This window comes from Rattus rattus, chromosome 4 (assembly GCF_011064425.1).
Source record: "Rattus rattus isolate New Zealand chromosome 4, Rrattus_CSIRO_v1, whole genome shotgun sequence".
In the NCBI taxonomy this organism is placed as follows: domain Eukaryota; kingdom Metazoa; phylum Chordata; class Mammalia; order Rodentia; family Muridae; genus Rattus; species Rattus rattus.
Genome location: NC_046157.1, coordinates 82,882,163 through 82,901,704, shown reverse-complemented (window position 1 = coordinate 82,901,704; position 19,542 = coordinate 82,882,163). Strand labels below are relative to the sequence as shown.

The following is a 19,542-nucleotide window of genomic DNA, read 5'->3' as shown; positions in this document are numbered from 1 at the left end:
TAGGGAGCCCTGCCCACCCCATCCTCCACCTCTGGCTCCTTGAAGAGCCTTCTCACAGCTCCCAGACAAGCACAGGCCTCTCATCCCACAGCCCACTGTAGTTGCCCTTTGACAGAAACCCTTTTGTCCCTGTATGGTAGGTTTTCATACACTGTTCAAGTCTTGTGGACGCTTCTCAGACCTCTGACCTCTTTTTGATTAAAGGTCAAAATTATTTTAAGTCACAGGATAAATGACCAAGAGTTATTTTTGGATAAAGATATGCATTATTTTGTATAGACTTACTGTCCAGAGAGGATTCTGGAGAAAATAAGCATACTTAGAGAAGGGTATACACCATTTCCTCCTCACTTGATCACACCCCACAATTTGAGCTTTTGAGCCCTTGCTGAGTGTGCCATGAGCTCCGTTTACAAGCACTTCCTCACGTCTCTTACCCCCCAAGCTTCTGCCTGCACCTCCCTTTCCTTCGCAGCCCCCACAAGAAGGAACTCACATCCAAAGCACACCAATCCTGCACCATGGAAATCACGTGCGTCAGTTTCATTTGCAGCGTGAAGGCCGCTTCCCACTCCGGCTCCATTTCAATGTGCTGTCCTACCTGCCGTGTGATTGGATCCATTCCCTTAGAAAGCAGAGAGAGTGGAAGAATGAGAGCTAGTTTCTTTTTCTGATCCAGAAACCTAAGGAGGAGTTCAATAAAAAGGACAAAATAGAAAAAAGAAACCCCAGGAGCGATGCATAAGAAATATAAACTGATAAAAAGACTTAAAAAACCATAGCATCAGGGGAATGTATGTACATGTGTATGTATACATGTGTGTATGCACATACGTATGTCTGTACGTATGTATGTATGTTTGAGACACGGTCTCCTTAAGCAAACATGGCTGGCCTGGAGCACGTGGCCTGCTGCTGCAACTTCCTCCAAGCACATTACAGGTATGTGTCCCGCTCCTCCACCGGCTCTGTGTGCCAGTGATGGCTAAGCCCAGGGCCCGCAGATAACCAAGCACATGCTGCAGCAGACTTTGACAGGCTTGCTTGTCACTCAACATGAACATGCAGCTAGATCAGAAGACAGGTTTTATACTCACTAACATGTAGCCCACAGTGCTAAAAGCACCAGAATGAGGCCAGATAAACAAACATCCTTTGATACAAAGAAGTGTAACTTAAGAAAGAAACTAACTGAACTATCCTGGTGTCTAAGAATCCTTTACTAACAGAGACTACAGAACACTTCCAAGTTTGCAAAAGGGAACAGCCAATCTTGATCACTTCCTTGAACAGGACCACAGGACCCACCGCAGTTCTTCCTAAGTGTTTATAGACAGATCCCCTGGCTTCTGTCTTCCGACTGCTTACACGCTGACTGGTTTCTGCTCCTCCACTCTGATTTGCATATAGGTATGCTTCACAGAGACTAATCAGGAAAAATATTAGTAATAAAACAAGGGCTGTGGAGATGGCTCAGCGGGTGGGAGAGCCTGATGTCACACTGAGGCCCACATGGTAGTAGGGAAGAGCGGATTCTCAGTGTGCTATGGTGTATTCCCCAGCGCACACACACACACGCACACATGCACGCGCACACACACTCCTTTCACAACACAAACAACCAAGAGGCTGTGAGTTTAGCCGGAGCGAGGCTTTGTGACAGAATGCCTGTCTCCTGTCAGTGCACAGGGTCCTGAGTCTGATACAAGCATCAGGAAACAACTACAGTTTCTGAAATAATGAAGCATTATACATTTCCAAGTATGTTGCTAACAAACAGCCACGCAGAAGGCCGTGCGACCTCTCAGCAGTACTTACGAGAACCCAAATGTATTTTTTACATTAAGTTTTTTTCCTTCATGCATTTTGCTTGCACCACATTCATGCAGTGCCCATGGTGACCAGAAGAGGGCACTGGCTCCGTGGACCTGGAGCTACAGATGGTTCAGAGCGGTCAAGTGGACGGATAGTAGGAACCTAACCTGGTCCTTGGGAGCAGCCAGTGCTTTAACCTGCTAAGCCATCTCTCCAGTCCCAACCAAAACATCTTTTTCAAAAAAAAAAAAAAAAATCTTATTTACAATTACTGTATTTTGTGCAAGGACAGTGGGCTCAGAACTCAGGCCATCCGACTTGACAGTAAGCACTGTCATGGATTGCTCCACTGAAACATCTCTGCTGGTTCTCAGGGGCCTCAATCACAGAGGAATGTCTCGACCCAACTGGTCTTTTGGACATGTGCCCAGAGTGGGGTGTGGGGCAGCAAAGAGAAATATGTTTAGTTTCCACAAACCTGCATGCACTTCAGTAATTCCAAGAAGGCATCGAAGCCTTGCAAGAACTTCTGCCTCAGCTCATCTGACCACTCCGTTGGTTTGCTGATCAACACATACCTACACAGACAGACAGCAGGGGCTGTGAACACAAAACACTGGCGTTTTACAAGCTGTAATGGGCTTGGAAATCAAGGAATACTCACTTGAGATCTAAGATAAGGCTCTGAACTCTCCTGAACTTGAAGGCTTGGAGGGCAGTGTAGCGTTCAAATTGGAATCTGCCTTGGGCATCTCTGTGTTTCAAATGATCCATGAAGGCCTTAATGATAACAGTCATCAGGTTCTCTTCTGTGATGAGCATTCGAGCCTAAAACAGGGTTTATCAGAGAGTCTGGTCATCGCCTCCCAGAGCGGGCATCAGTGTTTAGCTCCTGGACTTTAGACTTTCAACACAAATATCTCGGATCTCAGTGACTACCAGATCGTGTAAAGACTGACCTGTCTTTCGTGAACGAGCATCTGCCTGCATGCGTGTATGTGCAGCATGGATGTGCAGTGCCCACGAGGGCCAGAAGGGGGCAGACGTTTAGATACACTGTGTGGTAAGCATGGGCACTTGCTGATGGGTGCACGGGTTTGTCACTGAATTTCGAAAGTTGAGGATGAAACTGCATCCATTTCACTAGTGGACATTTCTGCTTTTCTGTCTCTGTGCACAGAACTCTGGGAAGTGAAAGGTCTCCTAGCTCTATACACTGTATGTAGTAGAAGCCTCGGCTTGCAGTGAATAGCTAAGTATGGCTGTATACACCCATCTCTTTCCCCCACACTGAGTGTACTATTAACTGTGACTGCCCTCAGCTGTGACCAGATACACTCGCTCGCTCGCTCGCTCGCTCGCTCACTCACTCACTCACTCACTCGAGATTGCCTGTGCACACAGCCAGCAGTGCACACAGTTTGCTCCCTTCTTCGTAGCCATCTCTAAGGCTGGTATGGAAAGTAAGACAGGCACACGTTCCTAGCGTAGTTACCAGGTCTGGGCTGCTATCATGTGCATTGCCTTTGGGTCTGCGATAGCACAGATGTCACAAATATCCACTATGTAAAGTGGCAGAATAACTTCCTGCAAGTGGACTCACGAGTGGGGACAGCCCACGTCTGACAGCATCACCAACCTCATGAATATTCATGAGCAGGTTAGAGGACAACTCCCTGTGTTGTTTCTTAAGTACCGTCCACTTTGTTGTTGTTACTGTTATTGTTATTATTATTATTTTTTTGAGGCAAGTCTTTTCATGAGCTGGAAACCTGCTAGTCAGGCAAGGCTGGCAGGCCAGTTCGTTCCTGGCTCTTTATGTGGGTGCTGGGAATCAAACTCAGGTCCCCATGCTTCCCAATCAACCACTTTACCAACACGAGCCGATTCACCAGCCATCTAAACTGCTGGTCTTGGTTAGACTGTCCTGAAATCAAGGTGGAGGGACTTGAGGGTGGCTCTGGTGACAAAAGTCCAACTGCTTCACAACATTTGTACTTTTGCTAATATCCAGTGCACATGATTTTTAGCCAGGGATGTGCTAGGAATTACTAACAAGGCTTCTCACAAACCTAGTCAGCTTTCTTCTGTTTGCAGTCAGGTGGGGGCAGCTGATCAATACTTCTATAGGGAATGACAGAAGCACAAGAAAGGGGCAGGAAACACCAGTGAGCTGCTGGGCTCCCAGAGACAGGACCATGCAGACAGATGCTGCAGTGAGGCCAGCCACGCCACCACACCTTTCCTGGGCTCACTATCCTGAGTGGCAGAGGAGCTAGGCTCCGTCTGGGTAGAGGTGCAGTTAAGAGGCAGGGGACCAAACTGGGCAGTGGCACACAGCTTTAATCCCAGCACTCAGGAGGCAGAGGCAGGTGAACCTCTTTGAGTTTCAGGCCAGCCTGGTCTACAAAGTGAGTTCCAGAACAGCCAGGGCTGCACAGAGAAACCCTGTCTTAAAAAGCAAAGCCCTGCCTACACATTTCCTTTCTTCCTTCTTTCAACTCCCCTCTTTCTGGTGTGTGTGTGTGTGTGTGTGTGTGTGTGTGTGTGTGTGTGTGTGTGTGTGTGTACTTGTGCGTGCGCGTGTGTCCAGGTATGCGGAGACCAGCTGTCCTACTGTCCTTCACCTCATTCTTTTGAGACTCGGTCTCTCGCTGTATTTCATTGCCCTTCCTCCCTGCTGCAGCCCCATCAAGCCCTCATGAGCGCCCCCATCCCATCGGCCATCACCCCAGTATCCGTGTTACTCTCAGTGGGGTCCCCTCCCCCTTCCAGGCTAACTCTAGTAAGGCGTTTTCTTTATGCACCAGGATTCTAAACCTGAGCGCCTGGGTCATGTCACTCCCACGCTGGGACACGTCTGCCACGCAGGGGAGATAGCAGGTGGGACTAACCAGTAGAAGGCCCAGAAATAGATCTGACGCAGACAATAGATGGACGCAGAGGGTGTGATAAATCTTCATATCCTATTTACCCACATTCATGGTAGCTCCCATGGGCTCAATATTGAGTAACATACAGGAATAAAACATGTTAAGAAGAAAACAATACAAATACCTTCATCAAAGCCTTTAGAAATTCCAGTAATTTCAAGGTCAGAAACCTCAGAGCCGTCTTACTCACTGCCTCAATTTCAAGATCTCAGTAATCATAAAGCTATAGTCCTTCAAGTCCCTCAGGCATCCTTCGAAATCTGTACATCCCCATGAACACCCTGTGTATCCAGCCTCCTCTGACTGTCCTTCAACTTCCTACATTTTAAAGATCAATCAATCAGTTAATTAACTGATCACATGTGTGCAGTGCGGTGGAGGTTAGAGGACAACCTGTAGGAGTCGCTTCTCGTCTCCTTCCTCCTTGTGGGTCTCAGCAGTGAACTTGGGTGTAAGTCAGCAGTGAGCGCCTTGGCTAGCTAATTCCCTCAGCCCCGCTGCACTAACTTCCAATGAAGTTCCCCAGATTCATGCTCTTGTCTAATTCCCTCAGCCCCGCTGCACTAACTTCCAATGAAGTTCCCCAGATTCACGCTCTTGTCTCTCTCCAGTTTACTCTCTGACCTACAGACAGCCCAGCCTTTCAAAGCCACCAATGCAGGCTGGAGCTACAGCTAGAGTGAGCTTCCTTAGCATGTGTGAGGCCCCGGGTTAGAGCCTGATATTGCAGAAACACACGCACACATGTGTGCACACGTGCACACATACACGATAAATCAAAATACAGTGAGTCAAGTGCCCTTAAGATAAACACAATTCTTTGATTTAGCCTATAACAACATTCATTAATGAGCAAATTACTGAAACATATTAGTAGAACAGTCCTTAACAAAAATAAATGAAAAAAAATTCTCACGTGTACTTGTTAGGAAGTGCATACAAACCGTCCTGAAAGCTTCAGAGCCTTGCTCTGTGCTCTGGGTCTCCAGGTACCCTGAGAGCTCTGCTCCCCCATGCAGGGCCCCTCCCACTGCAGACTGCACACGTCCGCCTTCCTTCAGTCACCACATAAGGTACCTATCTAATTGAAGCTTCCAAACTCTGGGAGAGGCCAGATCTCCCTTATCTTCTCTCTCAGAAACCAAATTTACTGTGTAGCAGTGTTTGCCTGCATGGGTGTGCACTACATTCAAGCCTAGTGCCTGTGGAGGCCAAGGGGCAGCATGAGAGGCTGGACGGTCCTGGGAACTGAACCAGGTCCTCTGGCTGGAGTGTGAACTGCTGATCTGAGCCACATCTGCTCTGCTCACCGTTTCACATTAAGAAGCCATGCCTACTAAATGATCGTGCTTTTGTTCAACAAAGTCTGATTTTTAGTACCGCACAGGAAAACCTTGATTAATGGAAACTTCAGGAGTGGGCCGGCTGGTTTTATGCCAACTTGACACAAGCTAGAGTCATCTGAGGGGAGGAAGCCTCGACTGAGAAAACGCGTCCATCAGACAGCGTTAGCAGGTCTATAAAGCGTTTTCTTAATTTGTGATTGACGGTGGGGGGCCCAGCGCACTGTGGGCAGTGCCATCGCTCGGTTCTGTAAGAAAGCAGCCCGAGCAAATCAGTAAGCAGCTCCCACCAGTGCCTCTGCATCAGCTCCCGCCTCAGGTTCCGGCCCTGTGTGAGCTCCTGTCCTGACTCCTTCACTGACATTGTGCAGTGTGGAGGCATGAGCCAGTAACCCTTTCCTCCCCATGCTGCTCTCAGCCATGCAGTCTCAGCATAGCAGTTACCCTGACTAGGTCAGGGAGTGCCTGGTGAGCTGGAGCAAAAAGACAGACCAAGCAGCATGACTCAGTTGCCTTAGCTGCTCTTTCCATATGAGGGGGAGAGTTGAGGAGAAGATCCTTCAAGACCTAAGGTGGTATTTGGCGCATTACCTGGTTTGAATGTGAAGAATATATTTGATAAACCAACCAGTTGAATGTTATCAGTCCAAAGCACTAGGAAACGCTGTGGGAAAGTAAGCACTGATCACACGCACTATCCTCCACGATTGCCTTGATAGTCAAAGGTATGTTTTGTCAGTTGGCCCTGTCTGACATCTGACTGCCTCCTGAAGAAGCATCCCCTGTCAGGGACACGCAGGTCTTACCTCGCTTATTCTGAAGCTTAATGGACACAGGGCGTGCTCTAGTCTTTCAGTACTTACAAGCGAAGGGACTGTGAAAATCTGAACCGAGAGGTCTGCGACTGAAAACTCTCTGTCGTGGTCATCTGTCACATAATCTCTCTGCAAACGCTCATAGTTCTAGTAAGAAGGCAAAAAGAGGCAAGGAGTGCCAGCTATGAGTTACAGAGAGGCAAACACTACTCACCAGCGTAGGTGCGGTGAAGAACTGGACAGACAGGGCAGTCACCGACACTGCCCGCTCGTGATCATCCTCCATAAAATCTCTCTGCAACTGCCGGTAATTCTAGACAACAAGGGAGATTCACCTCTAATCCACAGCGGCCAAATGGTCAGGGATCAGACTGAGAGGTCAGTGCTGGAGGCAGCAGCGGAGGGCACTGCTCGGAGAGCGGACACTGGAGGACGTGCTGCTTCTGGGGAGCTGCGTCAATAGGCTCTTCTGAAGCCGGAGAGCCAGGACTCCCAACCCCCTGGGGCCACTGTACACTGGGGTGGGAGTGGGACATAGCAACATCATGCTGTCTGTCCCCAAACTAGGCTTGCACTGCTTCAGAACACATAAGCACGCGACTCCTTCAAGGTCATCATCAGTAGATTTGGAAACAGGACACATACACAGATGCTCTGGTAAAAAGAGCTCTCCAAAGGACAATCACGGGCTTCCTCGGCTAAGAGCCTCTACTTGGGGACATACATAAAGTAAGTGCTTAGTGGCCTCATGTGCAAACCGTGACTCAACTCTGCCAACTGTCTGGACTCACCATTCCCATCCTGAACCAACAGAGGCACACAGCCTTTAACGGTAAGGCAAGACTGATTCATAACAGCACGGAGGTATGTCTCCATTTCACATCCCAATCGCTGCATTTTTATTTTCGGGAAACGGGGCAAGGAGTCTACTCCTTTATTAATGAAAGACTGAAGTTTCTAAGATTTTCAAGTGGTCAGCCTGACAGCTCACTACTAAACACTAATCTTTTTGGAGTTCACATACTATAGGCATTCCTTATATAACCTATTTATCATGGAAACTGAGGGGAACACCTACTTACTTTTGCAAAGCGAACAGCAAACAGCTTCTTATACTTGAGATCCATGAGCAGGCTGCTCATGAACAGCTGGTGGTACACACTCCGAGCGCCTTCAGAGAAGAGCAGAGCATGAGACAGGCCAGAGTCCTCCCTCATAGCTTTAAGTGCCTCAGATCACAAGAACAAAACCCTCTGCTTTGTTCAGAACTGACATTTATAATCCACCCTGCTATGTTTCAGGAAGATCTTACTTATCTACATGCTGTCCATGTATGCACGTGTGTCCAGGAGACAATGAGATCGTGGGACTGGCATGGGCAGGTGGCTCTGAGCCACCTGATGTGTATGTTGGGGACAGAACTTGGGTCCTCTGCTAGAGCTGTGTGTCCTATTACCCATGGAGTCACTTCTCCCACCCTGCAATGTTTTAAAAATAAAATGCATGCAGAGTTAGTCCTCCTCCCCTTTGATCTGAAGGAGAAAATATTGTAGGGGAGGTCTATGACCTAGAGTAAACAACCTTTACATTTTATTATAAAATCAAATAATTCAGAGTTAGGGAAGGTAGCACATGCCTATATTCCCAGCACTCCAGAGCCAAGGCAGGGGACTGAGAGTTCCACAGCACCAAGGCTCGAGGCCCGAAAAGGTTATTTATTCAGGTCAAACACCTCCCTACAAATGTTTCTCCAAAGGTAAGATTAGAGTGTTCATGTCTGAGTGTGTTTGCTAGTGACTGTATCTAGCTTTGCAATTATAATTTTAAAAACCATAAATATATTAACAACATTTTCAAATGGAAAGAAACTTTGATCCCTCAACCCTTAGAAGCAATAAACAAGTTACCTTTCCATAATTTGGAATCATTAAGCATCAGTCTGTCGACCAGAGAAGAGTTTTCACCATCTGGACCTTCTTGTAATCCAACTTGACACAAAATCCGGCGAAGGCCATCTTTGAACAGAAGGAGGAACAGTCAATGGGACAGAATCCAAACGCTTCAAATGCTAATGGAAGATGACTTCAGGGGCTCCAATCAGAGCTCCCCATAACTTAGTGGTGGTTAAACTGAGATAGGAGCCCATTAGCTATTTTATTTTTACAAACAGGAGAAAAAAATTAGAAATCTCAAATTACAAACACCTCTTATTCAGGATGCCAGAGTTAATGTCTGTCAGAATGGCAACGATCTTCTCTGCTTTAATGAACTCAATTAAAGAAAAAGAATCCCCAACCATTGACAGACAGAAGGCTGTTCTCTAGGCGTTTATGCTGATAGGAGCAGACGTAGTAGGATTAGCCGTAAACGCCATCATGTTTAAGGAAGCTATGAGACAACCCTGGCAGCAGAAGAGCCCATGGCCCCTATACTACAATGCGCATTGATATGCGTTATCAGTGCCATGCAAAATATTCCCACCAACTGAAACCCACTACAGCTCAGTCACGAGAGGCCTGGAAAACAGACTCTCACATCTTACAAATGTCACGCTCTAGGCAAGCTCCCAGCCTCTGCATAGGGAGAGCCTTGTCCCCATTTTAAACCACAGGTTCACAGTGTGGTGTTTTCCTACAGCCTTCAGTACAAACATTAAGGACCTCCCTTACAGTAACATTACAATGTCTTGCCTCCCTGTGACAGGTAGCATAGATGTATCCCTAATTCAACCAACTTGCACTTTTGGCTTTGGGTTCGAGGTTCGTAATTGTAGTAATACTACAATCGTCTCTGTAAGCAGAGAAAAGAAAAATCTAAAATTCAGCCAACACAAACTGTATGTTCCAAGTACACATTTTCAGAGATGCAAAGTATCAGCCTTCTACAAAAGCTGTAGGAGGTCAAACATTGAAATGATTTAAATTAATTTTATTTAAACTGCATCATTACTGTGTTTTTATGAGGGTAGCATCTTCAGCTTCCCTTGTGAAGTGTTTGACAGGATGTGTCACTGAAAACGGTTCTTCTTGTCCAGTATTTAGATTTGGTCTCAACCATTAACGACTAATAACTACTAAACCTACCTGAGTATCCAATAACACTTCCCAGCCAAGACAGAGCTTTCAAACCAAAATTCTGATGAGCGGCCACGGAGGAGTGCATAACCTGAACTTTGAGCGGCTTGGTCTGCCTGCTGGTGTTCCTCTTAAGGGAAACAGGGGGAGAGGAGACGGACTTAACACAGCTGTTTAAGATGTCAGCATTCTCAGTACAACCACACCACCACATGCAATTTTCAAGTATCCGTGGAATAAAGCACTTTTTAATTTAATTTTTTAATTTATTATTTTTATTAATGCAGGTTACTTTCTAGACAGAATCTAAAGATTCAGAGACAACAGTAAGAGACCCTATTTTGTGAGTCACCGGTGCCTTTGGTCATGTATTTGAAATGGCCTAAATGTTCAAGTAAGCTTGCTTTCTGCCTTTGATTTCTTAAAAAGACTTACATTATTTACTTAAAAAATTCAGATCACTGCACGCAGCTGTGTGTAATTGACTTTAAAAACCATGCTAGCACACATACAACATAAACTTCTTATCCTAACTACTTCTAAGAACACGGTGCAGTGCTGCCGTTCAGTGGGCACACAGTCAGACGACACCGTCTGAACTCAGAGCCCCTGCTCCTTCTGCCTCTGGCTGGGATTAAAGCCACTACTCTTAGCTGGAGAATCTGGTCTTTTACTTTTAATGTTTTATTCTTTAATTTTATGTGTCTGGGTGTTCTGCCCCCATGACTGTCTGCATACCACATGCACAGTGCCCGTGGAGGTCAGAAGATAGTGTTAGAGCCCCTGGACTGGTGTCATACGTGGTTGTTAGCGGTCATGTGATCCTGGGACTTGAATCTGGATCTTCCACAGGAGCAGCCGTGCTGTTAAGCCCTGAGCCATCTTCTCGATTTAGCTCCAAGAACGTTTCATGGTGAAAGCTGAGACCGAACACGGCCTGTGCCTCCCCCTCCATTAGCCACCACCGTTCTGCTCGTCTGTCCCTCATGTAAGTGTTCTTCCACTGCTTGCTCATTTCCCTGTACAGCAGCCAAGAGCTGTACACAGTGTATCATCTGCCATCTGGCCTTCACAGACAGACAGACACACATACACACTTTTTAGACTATGAAGAGTTAAGTTGTTCACATCATAGCCTATTATACTTAAATATGATGATAGCATTTCCTCAAAGTAAGAGCCGATGCTTTTGCATAGCCACGATAAAGCTTCCAATCATTTACACAGTGTGTTCAGTAAGAAAGGCACATTAACAGATGGGTACCAATTCAAGGACACCAGAATGGCAGCTTTTTAATGCACAGCAGCTCGTGAGAGGCGGAGTGAGGTGGCTGGATCTCTGCTGAGTTCAAGGCCAGACGGATCTACACACTGGGTCCCAGGTGAGTCGGGGCTTTTTTTTTCCTTTTCTTTTTTTCGGAGCTGGGGACCGAACCCAGGGCCTTGCACTTGCTAGGCAAGCGCTCTACCACTGAGCTAAATCCCCAATCCTTTTTCTTTCTTTTTTTTTTTTTAAAGATTTATTTATTTTTGTTTATATCAGTACACTGTCGCTGTCTTCAGACACACCAGAAGAGGGCATCAGATCCCATTACAGACGGTTGTGAGCCACCATGTGGTTGCTGGGAATTGAACTCAGGACCTCTCGAAGAGCAGCCAGTGCTCTTAACTGCTGAGCCATCTCTCCAGCCCAAGTTGGGGCTTCTTAAGCATTTGTCTTAAACAGAGAAACAACCCACAAACCAAAACCTAGTGTGTGAGGAAGGCAGCTACCCTCAGGGAAGGAGAGGCCTCCCGGCTACCTGCTTACAGAAACAGCTGGTCTGCAATGACAGTGGAGGCTGAGGGACCAGGCAGACACCTTAAGGTGAGCTCAGCTACGTCCAGCAAGCTTGTGACCAGCACGGGCTACCAGAGACTACTCTTTATACTAGCTCAAGAAAAGAAATGGAAGTAAAACCCCGAAAACGAGCAGGAAGGAAGGAAGACAGCCCGTCTCTCCACAGGTGTTCTGACTACATGTTGAAGGTACTGTGCAACACATAAAATTCTCTTCAGAAAAAGAACAACTGCATAGAATGCAGTTATATGAAATAATTAAAAATAAACCTAAGCTGATCCCAGCACTTACGGATGGAGGGGGGAGGAGGGGCGGGGGTGCGGCAGTTATCTCTGAGTTCAAGGCCAGCCTGTTCTACTGAGTGAGCTCCAGGACAGTCAGGAATACACAGAGGGACCCTGTCTCAACCCCTCACCCCCAAATATATAAACAAACCGAAATGTGGGGAAGATTTTTTAAAAAAGCAAAATACTAAATACTATTAAATATTGAATATAACATCATAGAATGACAGAAAGTAATTTCTTGAATTTTAATATTGTTCCTAAAGGTCAGTTTAGTTCCTAAAAGACAGTGTGGAACCCTCACAACTAGAAACGAGCAGTAGGGTGGGTGACTCGGAGGTTAAGGACAGCTGCTGCTCTTGAAGAGGCCCCGGCTGGGTGCCAAGCACCTGCAGGACAGGTGCCAGTGGGAGACTCCAGTCCCAGAGCACACAGTGCTTCCTCCTCCTCTCAGCGCAGGACACACACAAACATGGAGGCACAGCACTCACATGCATAAAATGAACCGGAAAGTAATTAATGACCAAGCAAAGAATCAGGACCACGGAGGCAGCTCGGGGGGTTGAGTGCAGAGAAACCTTCCAAGGTTTCTCTGATGAGACGGGAACAGAGGACACACACGTCTGTGCTAAGCATCCACTATCCCGTTAGCAATCCTACAGAGCTCTGAGAGAACTAGAGTAACCCAGTGTCAAGGAACATGATCTGTAAACAAAACTTAGGTGATCCTGGATTTATGAAGGCGTAAAAATGTCTTAATAAACGCTGAAATATAGAGCTAGTCTTAATAAAAAAATAGACATGTGTTTAAATCACTTACCACAATGACTGTCTTTGCTTGATCACAGTACTGGAAATCTCCATACCGGACAGACCTACGCCCCTGGAGAAGACATTCAGAACTAACTTAGCATGACTAGCTAGCACACCAGGAAGTGCGTTACCCTGACAACACATCATTCATTCTAGCAGACTTCTACAACGACCATTCTCTTGGCCCAGTAGTTTTTCACTTTAAAAAACATTTTTATTTATTTTTCAACAATTTCATATATGCATTGTATCTTGATCATATCGACTCTTATCTTCCTCCCGAAGGACCCCAAATGCCCTCTTCCTCCAGGAGCTCCTCAGCTACAGGTAGAGCCTCAGAGACTGTCCCCAACTGCACCAGAATTATGGCCCAGTATTTTTAATCACCGAGCAGAATTAGGGCAACTTATATTCTTTTTAACATTCTACCTGGTAACTGCTTAGTTCTAGCAATATATATTTGGACCAATATTCAAATGAAATAAAAAAATTATCCTAGAGACACATACTTTTAACTACTTTTTCAAGAGCAGCTTATCTGTAATCAAAGTTCAATTTCGTCAATCCCAGACTTTGGGAGGTGGAGGCATGCAAATCTCTCTAAGTTCGAGGCCGGTATGGTCAACACAATAAGTTCTAGCCAGCCAGGAGTATGCATCGAAGACCCCATATCAAAAAGATGTAGGATTTGTTACGATAAATTACTTACATCTCGATCGACTGTAGTTGCAAAGCCAATGGCTTCTTTCTGAGTACAGTTCACAGCTTTCTGAAGAGTATAAATGACTTGCTCATAGGTGTGAACCTCATCGTTAAACAGCATGCAGTAGTAGGTGTCAGTCTTCTCTCTGGGGAGAAGCACAGCAGACACTAATGTAGTGTAGAGTGGGCGTGTCCACCATGGCGGGCAGGCAGGCAGCTGTGGGTATCAGCAGAGGCTGGAGGGAGGGGCCCAGCTCAAGTGCTGGCCAAAGCACTCTGACTGGTGCAGGCTGCTAGCCAAAGGATAATGGGCATAGCACGTACTACCAGAGAAGCCCATTAAAGCGCTCTGTGTTAGTGGCCCTGGGCAACTAAATGACAATAAAGTCAAACTAAACCAACCCAAAAGCTGGGCATGGTGGCACACGCTTTTAATTCCAGCACTTGGGAACCAGAGGCAGGCCTTTTAGAGGGAGTTCCAGGACAGCTAGGGCTACAAAGAGACAACCCCTCTCCCCTACCCCACAACACACACAGGGGAGAGGGAGAGGGCGCCGTCTGTTTCTCAGGCATTCAACTCAGATCTCAGAGCTGAACTGACCAACTGAATTTCATGGATACAATTACTGTCAACATTTCTAAAATAGTATAGCAACCTTGTCCTATTAAAGACACTTTACCCTGCTGGGTGGTGGTGGCACACGCCTTCAGATCCCAAGATTAAGGAAGCAGAGGCAGAAGCAGGTGGATCTCCCAAGTTTGAGCTAGCCTGATCTAGAGTGAGTTCTAGGATAGTCAGGTTTACAGAGAAAGTCTGTTACAAACAAAAACAAAAAAGAAAGAAAAAAGCCATCCAACCCTTTACCCACAATACCAATTATCTAGAGTACACTGAAACAAACAAACAAACAAACCCCAAAACAGATAAGTCAACCTCTGTGACTGACATTCAATTAATCTAGTGACCTTCTAACATCCAATCTCCAGCCTCTCTAGCCCACAATCACCCTCAGCTATGAACCGAGGTCAAACAAGCAGGGGATGGCTTTTCAGAAAAGAGAAGGCTGTGTGAGGCAAGCTTGTAGCCAGGAACAAGCAGCCAGCCCTTTTAACACAGCTGTGGCTGAATTCAACTGTCTGATCACAAGATTATGACCTCAATAGTCTAAATAAAAATGTTGGATGTACAGGAAAACAGCACAGTGTTGAGTAAAATTTAAAATTAGAAGCAAAATGCCTAAAACTGCATTTAAGCTTTTCATAAATGCTCTAAATTCACTCATATATAAACGAGCTCATCCCCTAACCTCTTTCCAGTTTTATTAGTGGGCACGGTGGAGCACCTTTAATCCCAGCACTTGGGAGGCAGAGGCAGGTTACAAGGACAGGGAGGTGAGGGTTCACGTGGGTTCTTTCTAGGGGTCAAATTCAAGCTGTCAGGTTTGCTGCAAGGACTTTACTGCTGGCCCTACATAGTTTAACACTGTTATAAACCAGTCGACTTAGGAAAGCCTTCACTGATTAATTATATGAACTGCAAAACTGTAATATCAAACTTAAGATTCTGCTAAAATCCAGCCATTGTTTTAAAAAGTCCTAGGACAGTGAGGTGGCTAAGCAGGTACGCACAGCTGCTGTCTGACAACCTGAGTTCCATCCCCAGGACCTACTTTGGTAGCTAGAATTGCCTGAGCAGGCTCTCTCTCCTCTGACCTCCATCCATGTGCCAATGTAAATACTCCCTCCTCCCCACATACAAGTAAAGGGATGGATAAATGTAATAATTTTGAAAGAAGAGACCACGTCTTCTCCTTGCTGTGTGAAAGATGTTAAAACCTGCAGTTTCATATACACAAGGAGTGGGCAATACTTACCCCACCTCTAAGTCTTCCGGCAATTCACTTTCTTTTTCCCAGGTCAGCATATCTACTGCATATCGAAACATAATAGCAAAGATGTTGTACGTCCTTGCTATCACATCTTCTGACAGATGCACAAGAGGATCCTGAGGGAGGACAGAAGACACAACCCATTGGTGCACAGTCTTCCTCTGCCTTCCAGCCTCAACTCTCAAGCACAAGAAGGCTGGCAGGTTGGTTTTTAATTTCTGAATTTAATCCTGTATGTGCTACAAAATACATTAATTAAATTTCCTAAAATGTTTTCTTTCAGTGATCTCAATTTTAAATCAGCGGAGTCAAAATATGCAGATACTCAAATGCCCAGTAAATGTAACTAAATACTCTGGAATGGTACACAGGAATCTCTAGATTCTAACATCAAGCTACCTTTCCAGCTCTGTGTGGGAAGCTCCAAGTGGTAGAACTGAGGAATGGTCTGCAGTCAAGTCTAATCCCTGAGGCTCACACGGTGGACGAAGAGAACAAACTTCCTACAAGGTGCTCTGACTTTCACACATGAGCTTGTGGTTTGCATGTGTGCACACGTGCACACACACACACACACACACACACACCCAAACCAAACCAACCAATCAACCAAAAAAACCACCTGTAAAAAACAAGGAAGCAAAGACTATCAGCTATCAAATTTACATGGAAAGAGCATACCTGTTCCTACCAGGACCTGGGAGATGTTCCTTAAATTAACAAAGGAGGTGTCACACGGTGTGCTGTGGTCCCTGATACCCACTACCTTCTGTTCACTCCTTCTGCCAAGGGGCCATGTGGGATTTTGACGGGCTTTTGTTAACTCCCACAGTGAGGGAGACACTGCAGTTAATGCAGGGGAACCAGACATGCTCAGCATAACTTATCTGCTGGCCTCAGTGCCTGCTCGACAAATGTTCTCCACAATCAAGGTAGTGCTTGCAACGGTTCATCTTTAAAAATTATTTTTGTTTACTGGTATGGATGTTCTGCCTACCAGTGTTTCTGTGTAGCCCATGCTTGCCTGCACTCTTGAGAGGTCAGCAGAGTTGGTCAGATTCCTCAAACAGGAGTTACAGGTTGTTATGAGGGCTGGGAACTGAGCCTGGGTGCTCCAGCAGAGCAGCAAGGGCTGCTCTGTCCAGTTGCTGAGCTCTCTCTGGTCCTGCTGTGGCCAATGTTGATCGGCATGTTGAGGGAATTTGGTGTTACCTAGGAGAGCCAAGTCTGAGTCTATTCTAAGGTCATTTACACAAAGGTTTACTGAGGAGGAAAACCCTCCCTAAAGTTAGCTGCACCTTCTGACAAGGATCCAGCAGGAAAGAGGTCCCAGACAAGTGCCTGTCTAAGTTCACTTCTGAGAAAGTGCAGCTAGAGCTGCTGCCATCATACTCCAGCCTCTGCAAATTTTGGCTTCCCAAAGTGACCGAGCAGTGGAGACTCTCCAGAAACTCCCAGGGCTTCAGTGCTAAGAGGATTGCTGGGGTTCTCAGTCTCTCTAGCGTGCAGATGGCCACTGCTGGACAGGCCAGCTCCCTGCATAAGCCTAGAGTCTAATAAGTCCCCCTTCGGAATCTGTCTGTTCTTGTTGGGTCAGAGCCTGGCCTAATCAGCACTTTAAGTCGCCACTGGATGTGGGGCTCTGCTCTACGACTGTGCTGCTATAATGGGAAGGAGGTTACAGACAACACATTCAAACAGAGGAACGGTGCTGAGAGGGGCTCAGCGTTAGTGCACTGGCTGCTCTTCCAGAGGACCTGGGTTTGACTCCCAGCAACCACATGGTAGCTCACAACATCTGTGACTCTGGTTCCATGGGATTTGACACTCTCTTCTGGCCTCTGAGGACATGGTACCTACATAGTCCAAAGACATACAAGCAGGCAAACATCCATGCACTAGATAACATGTGCATGTGATTGGGATAATCTTCTTGTTCATGGGTAAAGGCTGACTTCTGTCTGCACCAGCAGAGAGCTGAGTCCGTCCAGCCGTTGGGATTGTTACTTTTATGAGGCATTTCCTGTCCCTGACTGGTTCAGTAAACAGCTGGAGACCTACAGCAGGGCACGAGAGAAAAGGTGGCATCTGGCAGGTGCAGGCACTGGGGGGATTGGCCAGCCAGACGTGGAGGAAGAAATAGGTCCTGGGAGTGAAGGAGAGGCAACGCGCCCATGCTGAACACGGGGTAGAATAGATGGGTAATTAAGTTATACAAGCTACCCGGGAAAGTCTAAGCTTTAAGGTCTGAGCCTCCATAAATAAACAAATACAAGTCTCTGTGACATGTGGAAGCTGGCAGTTCAGAGACAAGTCAGGCAATATATACACACACATATCTTTAAAGCAATAAAGTATGACTGCATTCAAAAAGTATTTATGAATAATAAAATTTAGATTTCACATCAGTTTTGCATGACAAAATACTATTCTGTTCTTTTTTACCCAAATTGTTTTACTTTAATTCTTTTGTATGCATGTGTATGTGTGGTATGTTTATATATGTAGGGAGGTACACACACATATGTGTACATGTGTATAGGGGTCAGAGCTGATGTCAGGTGTCTTTCTATCACCTTCTACTCTTTCTGAGGCAGGGGCTCTTGCTGAAGCTGAAGGCTGGCTAGTTTAGCTCACCTGCTTGCCACGGACACAAGGATCTAAGTTAGCCCTAGCACCTGAGGTAAAAGCTGGGCTAGAACAGCAAGTGCATCTACTTAAAGTGCTACCAGGCAGGGCTCTCCACAGAACAGAGTCCCTCATTAAAGTGCTACTAGGGAAGGTTCTCCACAGAAGAGTCCCTCAATGGGGAGGAGACTCTAGCTCAAAAAGGGAAGCCACAGAAGATGGCCAACATTAGCTTCTGGCTTTGATCACACATATGCACGCGCGCGCGCACACACACACACACACGCACACACAGAGACACGTGCACACTCCTTAGCAACACAGTACACACTTAAAGACAACTTTTGGGGTGTGTTTACCTCCTCCTCCACAACTTCTGAACTGCTAAGCTCGTGTCTTTGGCAGTAAGGACCCTCTTTCCACGCTTCAGTGTCACCACAGTCACAGAAGCCGCCACCTCCTGATGTGGTCATCTTGAAGGGAAAGAAGAAGAAGAAGCTATCTGGTAAGAGGTCACTGGGTTATCAGACGATAAATTAGAATGTCAAGTGCTGAGGACAGAAAGCTGCCTAAGTGTGTCCCTGCTTTGGAGGGAAACATCAAATAAAAGGGGACTTATCAATGTCTTCTGGTAAGTAAGCCCTTTCAAATGAAAAGCGCTACTTTGCTACAGTGGGAAAGTCCAGATATGTCGGGGCCTCGTCTGCATACACCCCTTTCTTAATTAGACTGCAGAGGTTCCCCAGGGCTTTGTTCGGAAGCACTGCTGTCTATGCTAATGACACCATAACACAGCAGGCTCAGGGAAACGGTTTTTTCCTTTAACAGCTCTTGGAGGTCTGTCCTTTGAAAGGATTGGGGAAAATCACTCACTGTGGAAACTGTTAGCACCTGGAGACTTCAGTCATTAGTCACACGTTCTTAAGCTAAGCACCTAGGCACTAAGTCTGGCAGACAGACCCTACAGGCTAATATGTGGCACATCAGAAATTCAGCTATTAAAAAAAGTCCCACCAAAAACAACAAAATCAAAAAAGCGTTAGGGGTGGGTAAATTCAAATGCACCAAATTTTAGAATAAATTCTATTCTATTCTGGCAAAAGTAAGCATCTGTGTGCTCTGCATAACCACAACACAAACATCGTCAGTCTGCACATTCCCCTCATTCCCAGGAGATGCAGATGTGGGCCAAGAAACGTGGGGAGGCAGCCCTGTGGGAACAGCAGCCCCGCTCTGGTGGTCTGGTCTTCTGTCACCAAACACCAGCCAGAGCAGCTGAAGGGACTGGGAGCCTCTCCCTGGCCTACGAGAATAAAGACAACTGATTTTCTATATGGCTCCCTTTTCTTATTACCTTCAACACCAGGCTAGAGTGAACAAAAGCAAACTGTTGGAAAGGCCCTGAC

At 46.3% G+C, this 19,542-nt stretch overlaps 1 protein-coding gene across 6 annotated transcripts in view; it reads right to left on the bottom strand.

The window, feature by feature from the left end:
• Ubr2 (ubiquitin protein ligase E3 component n-recognin 2) overlaps positions 1 to 19,542 on the bottom strand; it is a 79,076-nt gene that overhangs the window by 43,972 nt on the left and 15,562 nt on the right. For 4 of the 6 annotated variants that reach the window (XM_032900596.1, XM_032900593.1, XM_032900597.1 and 1 more), the window contains exons 4-14: positions 18,496 to 18,609; positions 15,494 to 15,624; positions 13,627 to 13,765; positions 12,925 to 12,987; positions 9,990 to 10,110; positions 8,814 to 8,921; positions 7,989 to 8,077; positions 6,955 to 7,053; positions 2,480 to 2,643; positions 2,294 to 2,393; positions 497 to 625 (exon numbers count right to left, since the gene is read on the bottom strand). In XM_032900596.1, coding sequence (XP_032756487.1) covers positions 497 to 625; positions 2,294 to 2,393; positions 2,480 to 2,643; positions 6,955 to 7,053; positions 7,989 to 8,077; positions 8,814 to 8,921; positions 9,990 to 10,110; positions 12,925 to 12,987; positions 13,627 to 13,765; positions 15,494 to 15,624; positions 18,496 to 18,609 — 1,257 coding nt within the window. Of the gene's footprint in view, positions 1 to 496; positions 626 to 2,293; positions 2,394 to 2,479; positions 2,644 to 6,954; positions 7,054 to 7,120; positions 7,220 to 7,988; positions 8,078 to 8,813; positions 8,922 to 9,989; positions 10,111 to 12,924; positions 12,988 to 13,626; positions 13,766 to 15,493; positions 15,625 to 18,495; positions 18,610 to 19,542 lie in introns of all 6 variants that reach the window. The other 2 variants (XM_032900594.1, XM_032900598.1) reach the window with 1 other exon arrangement.